At 41.1% G+C, this 13,571-nt stretch overlaps 1 protein-coding gene across 1 annotated transcript in view; it reads right to left on the bottom strand.

The window, feature by feature from the left end:
• rtel1 (regulator of telomere elongation helicase 1) overlaps positions 1-12,674 on the bottom strand; it is a 71,649-nt gene extending 58,975 nt beyond the window's left edge. Inside the window, exons 1-6 of the mRNA XM_088937311.1 lie at positions 12,582-12,674; positions 11,863-12,000; positions 8,377-8,575; positions 4,868-4,961; positions 4,148-4,229; positions 2,558-2,618 (exon numbers count right to left, since the gene is read on the bottom strand). Coding sequence (XP_088793437.1) covers positions 2,558-2,618; positions 4,148-4,229; positions 4,868-4,961; positions 8,377-8,575; positions 11,863-11,964 — 538 coding nt within the window. The 5' untranslated portion in view covers positions 11,965-12,000; positions 12,582-12,674. The remainder of the gene's footprint in view (positions 1-2,557; positions 2,619-4,147; positions 4,230-4,867; positions 4,962-8,376; positions 8,576-11,862; positions 12,001-12,581) is intronic.
• Between the last annotated feature and the right edge of the window lie 897 nt (positions 12,675-13,571).

Raw genomic sequence — 13,571 nt, 5'->3', positions numbered from 1 at the left:
TCTCTTTACTAAGGAGTTTTTGGTTCCTCTCCTCCATTGTCTTCTGGTCTTTTCTGTTCTGTATTCACAGCATGTGTGGTCACTTGCTTTGTTAAGCGCCTTGGGGCAACCTTGTTGTGAAAGGCACTATATAAAAATAAATTGAACTGAATTGAGCAACTGAAGAGACCTGCAAGCAAAGGCTCTGCTCCCCACTCTCTTCAAACACATTTAAGTAAAGCTAAAACACTGAATATACTCAAATATCAAATTATTAAGGTAATAACACAATCAATTGTGTTAGCTTCAGCGTAATACAGATCCACAGTTGCAATCAACACTAACATTTAACACAACCTTTCCTAAACTTTATAAATTAACTTAAAATGGTTTTAAAAGTTCGCTCACAGAGAGAGTGGGCCTCAAATTATTCCATTGCCTGCTATTTCAAATAAATTGTTACAGTATGAAGCCAGATTTGTATACTCTTATATATTCTTATTTTCTTTTTTCTCCCAATCTTCATTTCTAGAACAATGTGAAAACATGTCACGGTAGTCTTGAGAGGTATTTAAAAAAGGTGTCTGATCTTAAGTAAATAGAAACATTTCTCCCATTAGAGGAGAAATTCTTCCCATTCTAATACAACATGTTATTGCAGACAAAAACATTGAGTGATTTCATTTGAAACAATGCTAATTGTTTCTAATGAATTGATTCATTTCCAGTGAATTCACATGGAGTGTTTTACAGGTCCAGGACTTTTCAATTAGAAACTAATTAAGATTCGATTTGGAATAAGGAACACAGGTCTTGTTGCTTTCTTTGTCTTGTGTTGCCTGTCCCTGATTTAGATAATTAAAATGGACTTAGCAACTCTCTAATGCTATAAAAAAACAAGCCAATGCTTAGCAAGAAAACAATTACGGGAACTATTTTAAATGCCTTTACATTTTGCTGTTGTTGAAAAGATGCTGTAAGCCCTGTTTTGTTCAGTCCTCTTTTTCCTGTAGTTACAAGCTATATAGGAATACCAAGTCCACTCTCTTTTATTGCATGCCCAAAACCAATTATGCAATATTTATAAGGGAAGAAGCACAGCTATTTCTACTGCAGCTACCCAAGCGTGCAAATTGTTTCTGAATCTCAAGAGAGCTTTATCAAAACCCTACTGGCAGCTATCGCCAAAACTTCCAGACACCGGATCAGAAATCTGAAGACAAATGACTTAACAGGTCAAGTGAATTCTGAACAAGAAGTCTCAGACAGCATATACAACAGACAGGGGTATATTTTGAAAGAGGAAAAACACTTGAAGCATTTTCGATGTGGAGCATCAAGAAAAAAAAAAGATTGAAAAGTTAGAAAGTAAGCTTCCAGGCATTTGCATCGAATTGATTAATGTCTCAAACTGCTGACTAACTGAAACACATAAATAAAGCCCTTCCTTCAATAAGTCCTACTTCATCAGCTTGTTAATAAATAATGTTGCATTAAATAGTCTTCTTTAAACCAATATTCTTTTATTTTTCTGTGTCTATCCTTAGATATTTCACACTGTTTGGCAAAATAACTGAAATAATAAAATGGTTTTTGTCTCATAACAGCAAAGGAACCTTAAAGCATGAAGTTTCTGAAAGATGATTATAAGAAACTTTAAGAGGATGAAAGGAAAACGTCAGAGATACAGTATTCATTAAATATTTCCCTCGGGTGTATATTCCCATAAGGACGAAACCATCTTTGATCCCTCCTCTCTCCTGATCCATCCCCCTGCCTGCCCCCCTCAGGCAGGAATCACATCCCTGATCCCTCCTCTCTCCCGATCCATCCCCCTGTCTTCCTTCTCCCCTCTCTCTGCCCCCCTCAGGCAGGAATCACATCCCTGATCCCTCATCTCTCCCGATCCATCCCCCTGCCTGCCCCCCTCAGGCAGGAATCACATCCCTGATCCCTCCTCTCTCCCGATCCATCCCCCTGCCTGCCCCCCTCAGGCAGGAATCACATCCCTGATCCCTCCTCTCTCCCGATCCATCCCCCTGTCTTCCTTCTCCCCTCTCTCTGCCCCCCTCAGGCAGGAATCACATCCCTGATCCCTCCTCTCTCCCGATCCATCCCCCTGTCTTCCATCTCCCCTCTCAGGTAGGTGGCGCCACACCGACTCTCTGCTTTCCTCTCCCAGCAGTGGCTGTGTGTTGCTCTCCAGCCTGGCTTTCACCCGGAGCTCAGGACAAGCTGCTTCCCTGTTACCAGCTCTCTCACTCAGCTCCGGCTGCCTCCCTTTGTCTTAATCATTCTTGATCTCTCTGTGGACCAGTCTGCTCACCTTTCAACACTCGTTCACTTAAGACTGTCTGGGACTGCGCCACGTGGGTATATGTTTACTGTACATGTGTATTACAGCTGTCCGTGGCTATTAAGACTGACTTCACATACACAAAGAGGAATCAGAATTCTATTTAGGCAATGTGGCTTTCAAGGGTGTGAAAAGGTGAAAATGAAGACTCCTTCAGATAATCTTGTGTAATCAGAAAACTATTATGATTATTCTCCAGTAATAATGGAATCTGGTGACTACCTTCAACATTGTTGTAGTATAGACAGGAGCGAGTTGACATCTTGGCTCGGCACATGTGTACCTGAAAAGAAATTAAAGTTTTAAACAATTGCACATAAACAATAAAAGGCACACAAATACTGTACAGATTACACCTTTTTTTGGATTGGAACACAATTCGTGTTTTTCTCTTAAAGATCAAAATGTACACGCATGGCAGCAACATGAATTTAAACAAAGATTACACTTTGAAGGAAACATGTCAAGACTTATTGTTTATACTACTTGTACGTGCATTAGATCAATAACAACAAAAAAAATGCTGTTAACTTATTCTACTGAACAACTTATTCAAAAGAAGAGGAAGCAGAAATATTCTCTAAAAATTATATCTTTATAATTTATATTAAAAAATTGCAGAATTGAACCACAAACCAAAAAGTGACATTATCTAATCAAGAAATCCGGATATAGATAAAGATAAAATGTTCTGATGAAATGTTCAATAAACAGGAAAAATAAAATACAACAGCTCTCCAAAGTGCTTCTATCTGGAACAGTCAAATTCAGCCATTTTCTGGATTAGAAATTATTTTTCTGGATTGATCTTGAAACTAATTTTTTGCACTGCTGTGCAAAAGTAGGCATTTACAGCCATCCATCCATTTTCTAATCGCTTCATCCAGTACAGAGTTGCAGGGAGTGGGAGCCGATCCCCACAAGCAACATGCGCAAGGCAGGACACACCCTGGACCAGATGCCGGTCCATCGCGGGGCATATGGACAAGGAGACACTCAAACACACTCACACCAGGGCCAAGTTTCTGAGAAGCATATTAACCAAGGACCCGGAAGAAACCTACGCAAATGTGGACAGAACATGCAAACTCCACACAGATAGCACTCCAGGATTTGAACTCAGGGCTCCAGTGCCAATGCTAATCACTGCACCGCGGTGCTGCCCTAGGCATCTCCAACTGAAGACAAACCTGAAACTGCTGGCTGGGTACTGCAGAGAAAAGAACTGGGACACACTCGTTTTCAGGACTGGCGAAAATCCCAGTTTTCAACCCCGTGGGCAACGAAAGCATTTTAAAAGCTTTCTCATGTTTCTCCTAAATAAAAGTTTTGTGATGTATGCAGCATCATTTTACAACCCTCTTAAGGCAGGAATGCAATGGGCCAAGCCTGGAGTTCAAGACTGCATGCTGTATGCATTTTCTTCTTTTAAGTAAAGGATTTGTACTGCTTGGCCATTCAGTTCTCGGAGCTGTTAGCATTCAAATGTGACAGAAATAATTTCAACATGGCTAATGGGATATTTTTGCCTGGAGGACAACATCTCTCACTGTAGACTCATAAATGTCAGAGGTACATCGGGTTGAACTGACTCCCCAACTCCTTCTGGGCCCAAGCTAGAAACCCCAGGAGCAGAGGTGAGCAGCTCACTGCCCATAAATACGAAGCAACGAGGAACGTGGGACTGAAGCAGAGAGCTCAACTAGGAGAATTCCGAGCGCCCCATAAAAAGCGATTAGGCTTCGGCTGATGTGAGCCAGCGATAAACGGGATTTAAGTGCCTTCTTTTATCTCATTCCCCTGTTTTATTACCTTAATGTGGTTACTTTCTTGTCTCATCACGTCGGGGTTGATGCACAGCTGCTCCCTGGATCCCAGCACACACACTTTAGGCCTGAGAGGAAAAGGCAGATACATAACAGTTCAGCACATCCAGAAGAGAAAAAACGCCAATTACGCCAAAAACAGGTTAACCAAATCACCGAAGATACCTCATTGCATGCACACATACTGTAAAGAACCTCGGTTTCTTCAAGATCAAGTGTTGCGTTGCCGAATCAGTGTTAAATGCACAAGAAGCACTGGATTGATTATGCCATATGAAAGGGCTTTTAATTTCTACAAAAAAACTGCCCAAAATGGAAAATGCTCACAGCTATTTCCAGCCGCATGAACTAGGATTTTCAAGCTCGGCCTTATTTGTCGGCATATCATACTGTGCAGTTTTGAATAGATAAATGGCAGTCTCTAGGTAGTCAATATCTTCCAATGTTCAAAGTGCTGAAACAGCCTAGAGCATTACAATCCACAGATACAGAATCATTTTAACAACCAGCCCAATATCAAATGAGGTCACCTGGCGCTTTGACCACAGTAGCTGTGTTGAACGCCTTCATGTGTAATTCAGAACTGACTGTGCGGAAGATTTCACAGACAGTGCCCTATAATAGCAGATCTAAACCGTTTTGAAATACAATTGATGTCCGTTTATATCCCTTAGGGATGATGGCGTTGACGAAAACGAGCTCTAACCTGTATGCAGTGTTCTTAAGCTCACCGATGACCTGGGTTAGCTGGGAATGTGTCCTGGATGAATAAATAATCTTCGGAATATCTGTGTAATAAGCTGGAAAACAAAAACAACAGATTTTAGGTGTAATAAAGCATCCATCATTAAAAATTAAATTAAGATTAACCTTAATTGTTAAAAAACATTTGATTAAAATTGCGCGTGTTCACCTGTTTATAAAAAAATGACTTGTCAGGAATTCCATTTAATAGCATGTTAGAAATACATGCACTACATTTATTGATGAGCTACGTTTACACTAATTTGGCAGAAATTGCTCATTATTTGAATTTGTTACCGAACAAACAGAAAATTAGGCACAGTGCCACAAAGTTTTTTAAAAAAATGCTGTTGTTTTCAGTCGTATGTCCAGACCTGTCAAAATCAAATGTGCTACTGTTTGGGAGGACACGTTAAGACCTACTCTGCACACATCACTGGCTCAAGTCTAGAGTTATGTCATCGGCTGGCTCCGACTTGGATTCTCCAGGCCATGAAGAAAATTGTCAAACTGACACAGGCACTAGGCGGGTTAGTGGCAGACAGGTGACCCTAGCTCACCCCAGAACAGAGGCAGGCACTGTTTGCTAAATGCCCTTGAAGGAGCAGCAAACAACAAGAGCTAGAGAAGCTGTTCAGCCACTGCCAGCTGTGCTATAGGCATTGTTGCGCACACAGTGCAGGAAAACACAGGTGGGTCCACAATGCAAGCTTAGGAGAAATGTGTGGCCTTCCTCTCTCCCATATTCATATAGAGGTCATCTGCAGTGAGCCGAATTGATTGATAACACACAATTATTCAATTATTATTAAGTCTAACAATTAAGTCTAAACTGGGGGGCCTAAAAATGCAAAAAATGGCGACACCCATTTCAAAAACGTGGTTACACGTCAGGTGTTTGGAGAATACAAAGTAAATATAGCTTTATTGAGTGACATTAACCAAGTGATTGACCATGTCCTGCATGTTTTTTTAAAGTCAGTGCTTTAGCCAAAGAAAGCTGGGTTACAGGTATGCCAGTGCCTTAATTAAAATGAATGCCATTTGTCAAAGGCAGGAGTTATATCTCTCTGCACAATTTCACAGCATCAACAATAATAGCACAGGCACGCGGTCTTTGAATAAGGAAACGCTGTTCTTATTAAATGTCGAAAACTGTAAATATGCATGCACCCTGGCATGTCACATAAAATGAAAAGTTCTTTAATAGAAAGAAAAAAGTCAACTGACACGAATCCCGTTCTGACTCCCTCGACTCTGTCATTGTTTCAATCCTCACACAATGACAAAGCGTGCAAACCCTCACCGAGATGCACTCTTACAGCACCGGAAAGAACAAAAAGCCTTTGGTGAAAAGGGAATATTAACAGTGCTGCTCACTGTAAACCTCACATGGACAATTTGAACAACCAGCCTCTATCCCAATCTAGACTACGGCAACACGAAGTGATCTGAATTGTTTGGAGAACTGAAGCAGCAAGAGGAAATCTTCCACAGGTCTAATGCATCATCTTAAAACACATCGGAAGATATTCGCATTCAAAAACGTTAAGCCGCCTTCATTACACTCAAGTCAAATCCTTCAACTTATACATTTGCAGTATTTCTTGAGAAACCAGGGGTACTGTACATGCTGTTGCACGGAAAATTACTGCCCCCCGTGACAAACACGCTCTCCTGCCAACACACAAGGACATTTCCTATAAAATGCTTTATATTGCCTCAATCTCTTTCTTTATACGCCTATCTGAAAACTCGATGACTTATTTTTGAACCAAATCCATTGTATCTAATTATCCAATTAAGGTAAATGGATCATTTCCACTGACAGGCCTCATTATTTTTCCCCCTTCCGCGCTCCTTTGTTGCATTTCTACTAGCACCATCTACAGTCCTTTCACGTTTGCTCATCTATATTCACAGGGTGATCTGTTACATGACCCTATTTTCCTCTGGACTGTCCCCCCCACCTCCTGCAACAGCCGCGCTGTCGTTAACCTTTCACCCTACTCATCCACCACACACAATCCAGGAGGGGGAAAAAAAAAAGACACTGCAAAACATGCTGGGAACCCGTAAAAGACTCTTACAGAACGAATACATTGAACTCGTTAATGAAAGTGCCGCACGAATGCTAAAAAACATTTCCAATCTATTAGTGATTAACGATTTGAGATACGGGGGAATTTTATCCCAGAACTAAAACTGTATTTTGTACTAACAGGAGATAAAGCAGGCTGTGTAACAGTAAGATCACGGGTGCAGTACTTGTGTACGTGAAATGAGCTTCCGCTGGGTCATACAGAGGAAAGGCTGGAAGAGTTTAGCTCCCTCTGTGCCCGAGTTCTATGCTTAGGGGTGCCAGGCCGAATTCTGCACCACACCCCAACATCTGCTTTCACAGTTTAACCCACTCATTCATTTCTTAAGAGGTTTTGGAAAGGCAAACAGCTGAAGAGGCAGAATTAACTTTTTAAATACGGGCAGAAAATATTTTCAAACAATGGAATAGCATCCTACTGTTAAAAATACATTTAGCGCTGTATCCTAGAAAGTGTTGCAATCCATCGAACATCCGGTTAACTACAGAAAACACTTCATTCGCAGATTTGTATATTTTGTTTTCTGTGGAACAAAGGGCTTTGTCAGATCCGCAGCCCCAAAAGAGAAAACGGTTTCGGGGAAAAAGAATATCCTGTTACTGGGAAAAAAACACAATTTTTTTTCTGTGAAGAGGGATTTACAGGACTGGTTCGGAAAGAAACAAACAGGAACATGAGAGAAATCAGAGCGGCTATCAATGGCATTTTATACTGAACCACCAGAAACTACTGACTTTAAAGCTTTCTAATCTGACAAAATAGATTGACATTTATAGCTCAGTTCGATCCAAATTAGATTCACCCACACTAGTGAACTTAAATGACGTAAAACAAGGTTTTTCCTTTTAAATGTAATGTTCTGGCAAATAAATAATCAGTGTCATAAAAGGGACAACATGTCACAGTGTCTTTATTGAAGATGTACATAATTTAGGTCACTAAGATTGTTTATCACAATAGCAGTGAACATTCTGATCTATCTTCCCATCTATCACTTCAGCCACAAGTTGCTGCTTATTCGAGATTTTCTAGCGCAAAGAATCACTGCCCAAACAGTTTTTTTTTTTTTAATATTCATGTTTTGACTTGCAGACTCATATGAAAATAAATGTCAGTTTACATATTAATCTGGACTTCATACTTACCTAATTCTATTTCATAGAATTTTTAAATCATATTCATGTACTGTATATGCAATGTGATAAAGTATACAAGAATAATGCAAAACCCACATGCATACACAGCATATTACAAGAGAAAATCACAATTCTTGCACACCAAGGAAACCCTGATTTTTAAAAAAAATTCCCGGTCATTTTAATACAACCGCTGGCGCGAAAGCTTGACATGCATATTAAGGACCATATACCAGGTGTGTCTCCATCTGTAGCAGAAGAGCCCCATGAAGACAGCGGCCTGTCAGGAAAGAGCTCCACGCCGCCCATTTTCTCGGCTATCTTCCTGGCGGAAATAGTGTCTTTGAAGTGATCTCTCCAAGCCAGCGAGGCGCACAGCAGGCACAGAGTCTTCCCTGTGCCAGTCGGGCTCTCCAGAACGCCATTTACCCTCTAGAAGTAAAGGAATAAAACTCCATGAGTTCACCAGATAAAGTGTATTTTTTTCTCCAGTAAAGTACACTTCTAAAGCACAGCTGACAAAGGAACAGCAATTCTGCTACTCCCCAGAGAGGGCCTTGGATCAATACCAATACCGCTATGCTAATAAAGGTATTAGATCAATGTTTACACCACTAATTACACAGGCATGCATTTATCCAAAGTATTCCAAAGCAACACCCAAGAGATTGCAAATGACACTACTTGGCATCTGTTTGTAAAATAACACTCATCGTTCTGTCAGCCCAGCTCTTGCACGGGGTGACGAACGCAACAGCCGCAATGACAAACATGAATATCCGGACAAGCACAAATCATTATTTCATAATAAACAATTAAGACAGACAGAGCACCGTCCAACCATAAAACAATACTCAAATGACATTTAAAAAAAACACTGTACACTGCAGTGGAAAAAGAGTTAAAAAAAAACACAAAAAGGTCAAAGCTCTGCACCGTATTAGTCATCTTTAATTCTTTATACAGTACTACATAGTATAGGCAGAAGAAACAAAGCCCTAATAACAATAACGGGTTCAGCTATCGGGGTATTGTACCGTGAAATGAAATGTCAAGCTCCCACTGTAATAAGCAGGGGGAAGGTGTCAAAGATTCACTCATCATGTTCTGCTGCCCCGGCCCATGCAACTCAGACACAGCGATCTAGAGCAATGCAATCTGTCAACCCCCGTTAAAGTGAGCCCTGTGGCACCGCAATACAGAGAGCAAACAAACCCATGCCTCTAGGCCTAGGGAACTGGAGAAAGCCAATGGAAATAAGTACAAAATAAAGTATAAAATTTTCTAGACAGTGTGTTTGGCCTCTGTAAGTAGGCAGGGATACATTAAGCGCCAATCAAGCTTAGCCTGAGGGTCCACACTATGGCCTGCTGCCTGACCTGTGTGAACTTATTATTGTTCGGTGATAAACAGATAATAGAGATCTGCAATCAAGTTGTAAACCGAACAGAGAGCATACAAACTGGGCCCACACAGACTGAGGTTGGCAATTTACAAGTGCAATGTAGAAAGACATAACCTCCTTCTTTTATCCTCAGCCTGTTTGATTTGATCTGACTCATTGACAGGAGAGGAGAATAAACAGACGTCCCTTCATGGGAGAGGGGAGCAAACCATATGAAACCGAATGTCTTTACTGCTGCCTAGGGAACTGAAGCAGAGCTGGACCTGCTAAAGAGATTTTATTGGCCATATACAATTTCTTGGGTTAGGAATTTGTCTTTTCGCGTACCCCAACTTGCTCTCCATGAGACACACAGACAGGGAGAGAAGCTTGGGGTCAGAGCACAGGGTCAGCCATTTATACGGCACCCCTGGAGCAGTGGGGGTGAAGGGCCTTGCTCAGGGGCCCAACGGAGTAGGATTCCTCTGCCGGCCGCGGGATGTGATCCGGCAACCTTCCAGCCACGGGCGCAGATCCTGAGCCACAGAGCCACACCGGCACAATCGGCCAGAGTTGGGACCCACAATAGAGCAAAATCTGCTGATTAAAAAAAGCCTTCCAGGCTTGTCTTGGAGTCCATCAAATTCCATCCTAATATCCAGGACAGTCCTTGGAGTGATCAGGAAGTGCCACTCCCTAGACAGTAGATAGCTCTGCTTAACAGGAAGAACAATTGCATCTCAATGGTGGAATTCTGCACTGTCTAGGTTTCTAGGCGAGCAATGGCACTCCTATAACATATCGAGCATCCAAGAGCCCAGTCACATGAATTGGAACAAGGATCTCTTTTTTAAAATTAAAGCCCCTACCTCCCACGACATATTTCACAAAGGAGGTCAGACCAGACATCCTTCGGAATTGTGCCCAATCAAAGCTGGTATTCATAGTTGATTACATTGACCAGATTAAAGGGAATCATTGTTAAGTTCATCATGTGCAGTTCTCCTCAACGATGGAGCGAGCCTTAACTTGGCTGATCCAAGTCAGGCAAGAAAAAAAACCTACTACAGAAAACAAGTTAAGTCATCCACAACGAATGACCAAAATCAGTGTTTCAATGTTATTGAGAAAAGCCTTTTGAGCTGCAGTACAGTAGAGTGGTCACGGTTTGATCTAGGCACCCTCGTGGATGTGTATGAAGCTAAATATATTTCTGTCCCTTCAAAAATCCAAATCACCAAGTAACTGGTCCCTCCGTTTCCCTGAGCGAATTAAACATGGCAAGGATTTAATAACCATTCTTGCATGTACAGTATATAGTGCTTTTCATTCTGAAGCACTATATACTGTACATGCACTGCAGTGCAACTCCTGGGAACAGCAGCCATTCTGAGCAGAGTCACAAACTGCTCCACCAGCTGAGTTAGGGAAGAGCTGTTCAGAAACCCCAGACTAATCGAATCCAGAGTGGAATGTAATCGGAGGATAACAGCCCTATTCATACGAACGGCACCCAGAGGCCTTTAACGACCAAGGAGTCAAGGCTTTAGTGTAACGTCTCCCTTTTCCTTAGAGGTCTCCCAGCACAGCAGTGAGCAGGCCGAGCTCCTCAGATTCGATGAGATCAGCTTTGAAGGTAGTAGTGGTGCTGTTTAATTAGATCAACCCACTACCCGTTTAATATGATCTTCCAGTCAATCTAGAGTTCCCAACAGTTCCTTTAATCTGCAATATTTTTCAGACGATTTTCCAAAAATCTGAAGCTGCTTGTGTTTGTTCTCGTATGTACAGTATGAGAGCATTACGTTTCCCTTCAAATGAGCTGCCGCTGTTAACAGCTATGTATCCATATAAAAACAGGGAAAAAAACTATACAACAGCTCATAGTGAGCAATGATTTTGCTTTTCAAACCGCTTTAATTCACTTCAGGTGCGACAGTATATTTAGTACGGAAATGCTATTTTTCAGACCGATCTGCAGTCTAAAAGGAACGTGGTCGGTCAACCCGCCTCCTTACTTGTCAATCTGGACATCCTAGCCAATGACGCAACGAGGACTGGGCATTCGCCCCTATGATTGGTTGATGCTAAACCAAACAGCCCTCTAACAACAACGTGCTTCCGGGTTTGAAAGCAATATCTAAACTAGATTTAACAATTACTTTAACAACAATAAAGGAAGTTCTGAAATGAATAAAACGAGACAATTAGACACAGAAATATTACAGTTATACCCACTTACTCAAACATTAAGTCTCGTAACTTTATGGAATCCTGTTTTACCTCCCCTTGCACAACAACATAGCTGAAAAAAAACACCGTGTAATGAACTTACGTTTTGCAGGCATTCAATGACTTTGTTCATGTAATCCTCTTGACATTTATAGGGAGTGAAAGGGAAATCCACGGCGATGCCTTTTAGAGTAATTTTTGGCATGTTACTTTCTTCCGCCGGAGTTGTCCACGAGAGAGACTGAAACGTTCAATTGAAAAAGACAAACATGTAAGCTTCTGCTGTTTTTACATCATATTCAGGATTCATACCCGCCTGAACGAAACAGGAAACCTTATTACTCTTCAACTAATTCTCTGCACCTGCTTAACAGGCGGGATGCATCAATGCACTAAAACCGTAATAAAACAAACATTTACACCGGTGACAACAGGGGAAACATAAAGCTAACAATACTCTTAAATCAGCATGTTTTCGCAAACATCCATCCAGTTAAAAAATACAATATAAGCCTATAAATTAAGTATTGTTACGAATGGTTCGTTAATACACACGGTGCCAAATCATTCCAATCACAACAACGAAAAATGCTGGAAGTACAGACAGTTCGGAACCCGAGAAAGACGGCTTTCGCACAAAGACAAGTCAAACTGAGCTCCTGCATGAGAGTGGGTTTAAAATGCACTGCGTGTTGACAGTCACTAGGCCAACAACTGCTTTCTCTAGTATTTGGTATGAAGTCGGGAAATGCCTGGATCTCAACGTACAGCACCCAGCCAGAAGAATGGTTACCTGGTGTTATTGCATTTCTTATTCCTTACCGTGTCTTTATAAAGCAGTATTTCGGTGCCGATTTCTGTTCCTCTATTCCCCTGCAAAGAGCTGCTCCGTGCATTTGCAGTTCGCGCGGCAGATGCTCCACGACCACACCGCACATGCGCACAGAGCATACCTCCCAGCTTAAACAGTATGTTTAAAATTCACATGTTAATAATCCGTGTGCAGGCGGTCTGACACGTCTGTTGGACGAGTTTGATAAATTATTAGAACTGTTTTTAAAAAATCGCAGCGTGCAAATAGCACCTTTCTGATATATCCTATTCTCCTTTCAACGTGTTGAGGAAAAACAGTCAAATCAACATCCTACCGCTAATCCAATATACCTAAATCCCCCCCAGAAAAGTCTGATTGGCAAATATGTTGCACGAGAAATTAAAAATAAAAAGACTGGGCCAAAACCTGCCAGATTTCATTTAATGCAGACAATTGTAGAATGACGCAAGTAGCAGACATTAATTATAAATACAAAATGAGAAACAGCGAACTCAGAAGAATGGAGATGAAAAGGGACACGATTAGCGTCTTCTAGATAACGTGTCATAAATACGACAGACAGAATGGTCGGATGGATAGTGAAACTTAAAGAAATACAATTAAGGGATGTTATGCTGAATTGGTCACCACGTAACAAAAAAAGATGTTGCTGTAATCAGAGAGCTGACCTGTTCCTTTTAATTATTTTATTAACCTATGATCAAAAGCCAGATAAATTATGTGTTTGGGGGATCGGTAGAAATTGGAGTTTAGTACCTTTTTGTTTCTGAAGGCACTTCATAACCTATTGAGCTCAAACTTTCAAAATTATTTTAGGTAGGCGTGGGCATCATACATAGATACAGTAACACGTACAATCTTGATTGTTACATTTTTTCTGTACTATACTGCATTTGGACAGGTTTATATAATGAATTCATTCTGCTTCATTTTGTTTTCTCCATCACTCTGTCATATTTTATCTTAATTTACTGAAC

The sequence above is a fragment of the Atractosteus spatula genome, chromosome 19, assembly GCF_055471065.1.
Source record: "Atractosteus spatula isolate fAtrSpa1 chromosome 19, fAtrSpa1.hap1, whole genome shotgun sequence".
NCBI lineage: Eukaryota > Metazoa > Chordata > Actinopteri > Semionotiformes > Lepisosteidae > Atractosteus > Atractosteus spatula.
Note: the sequence above shows the minus strand (reverse complement) of the source record. Positions and strands in the feature narration are given on the sequence as shown.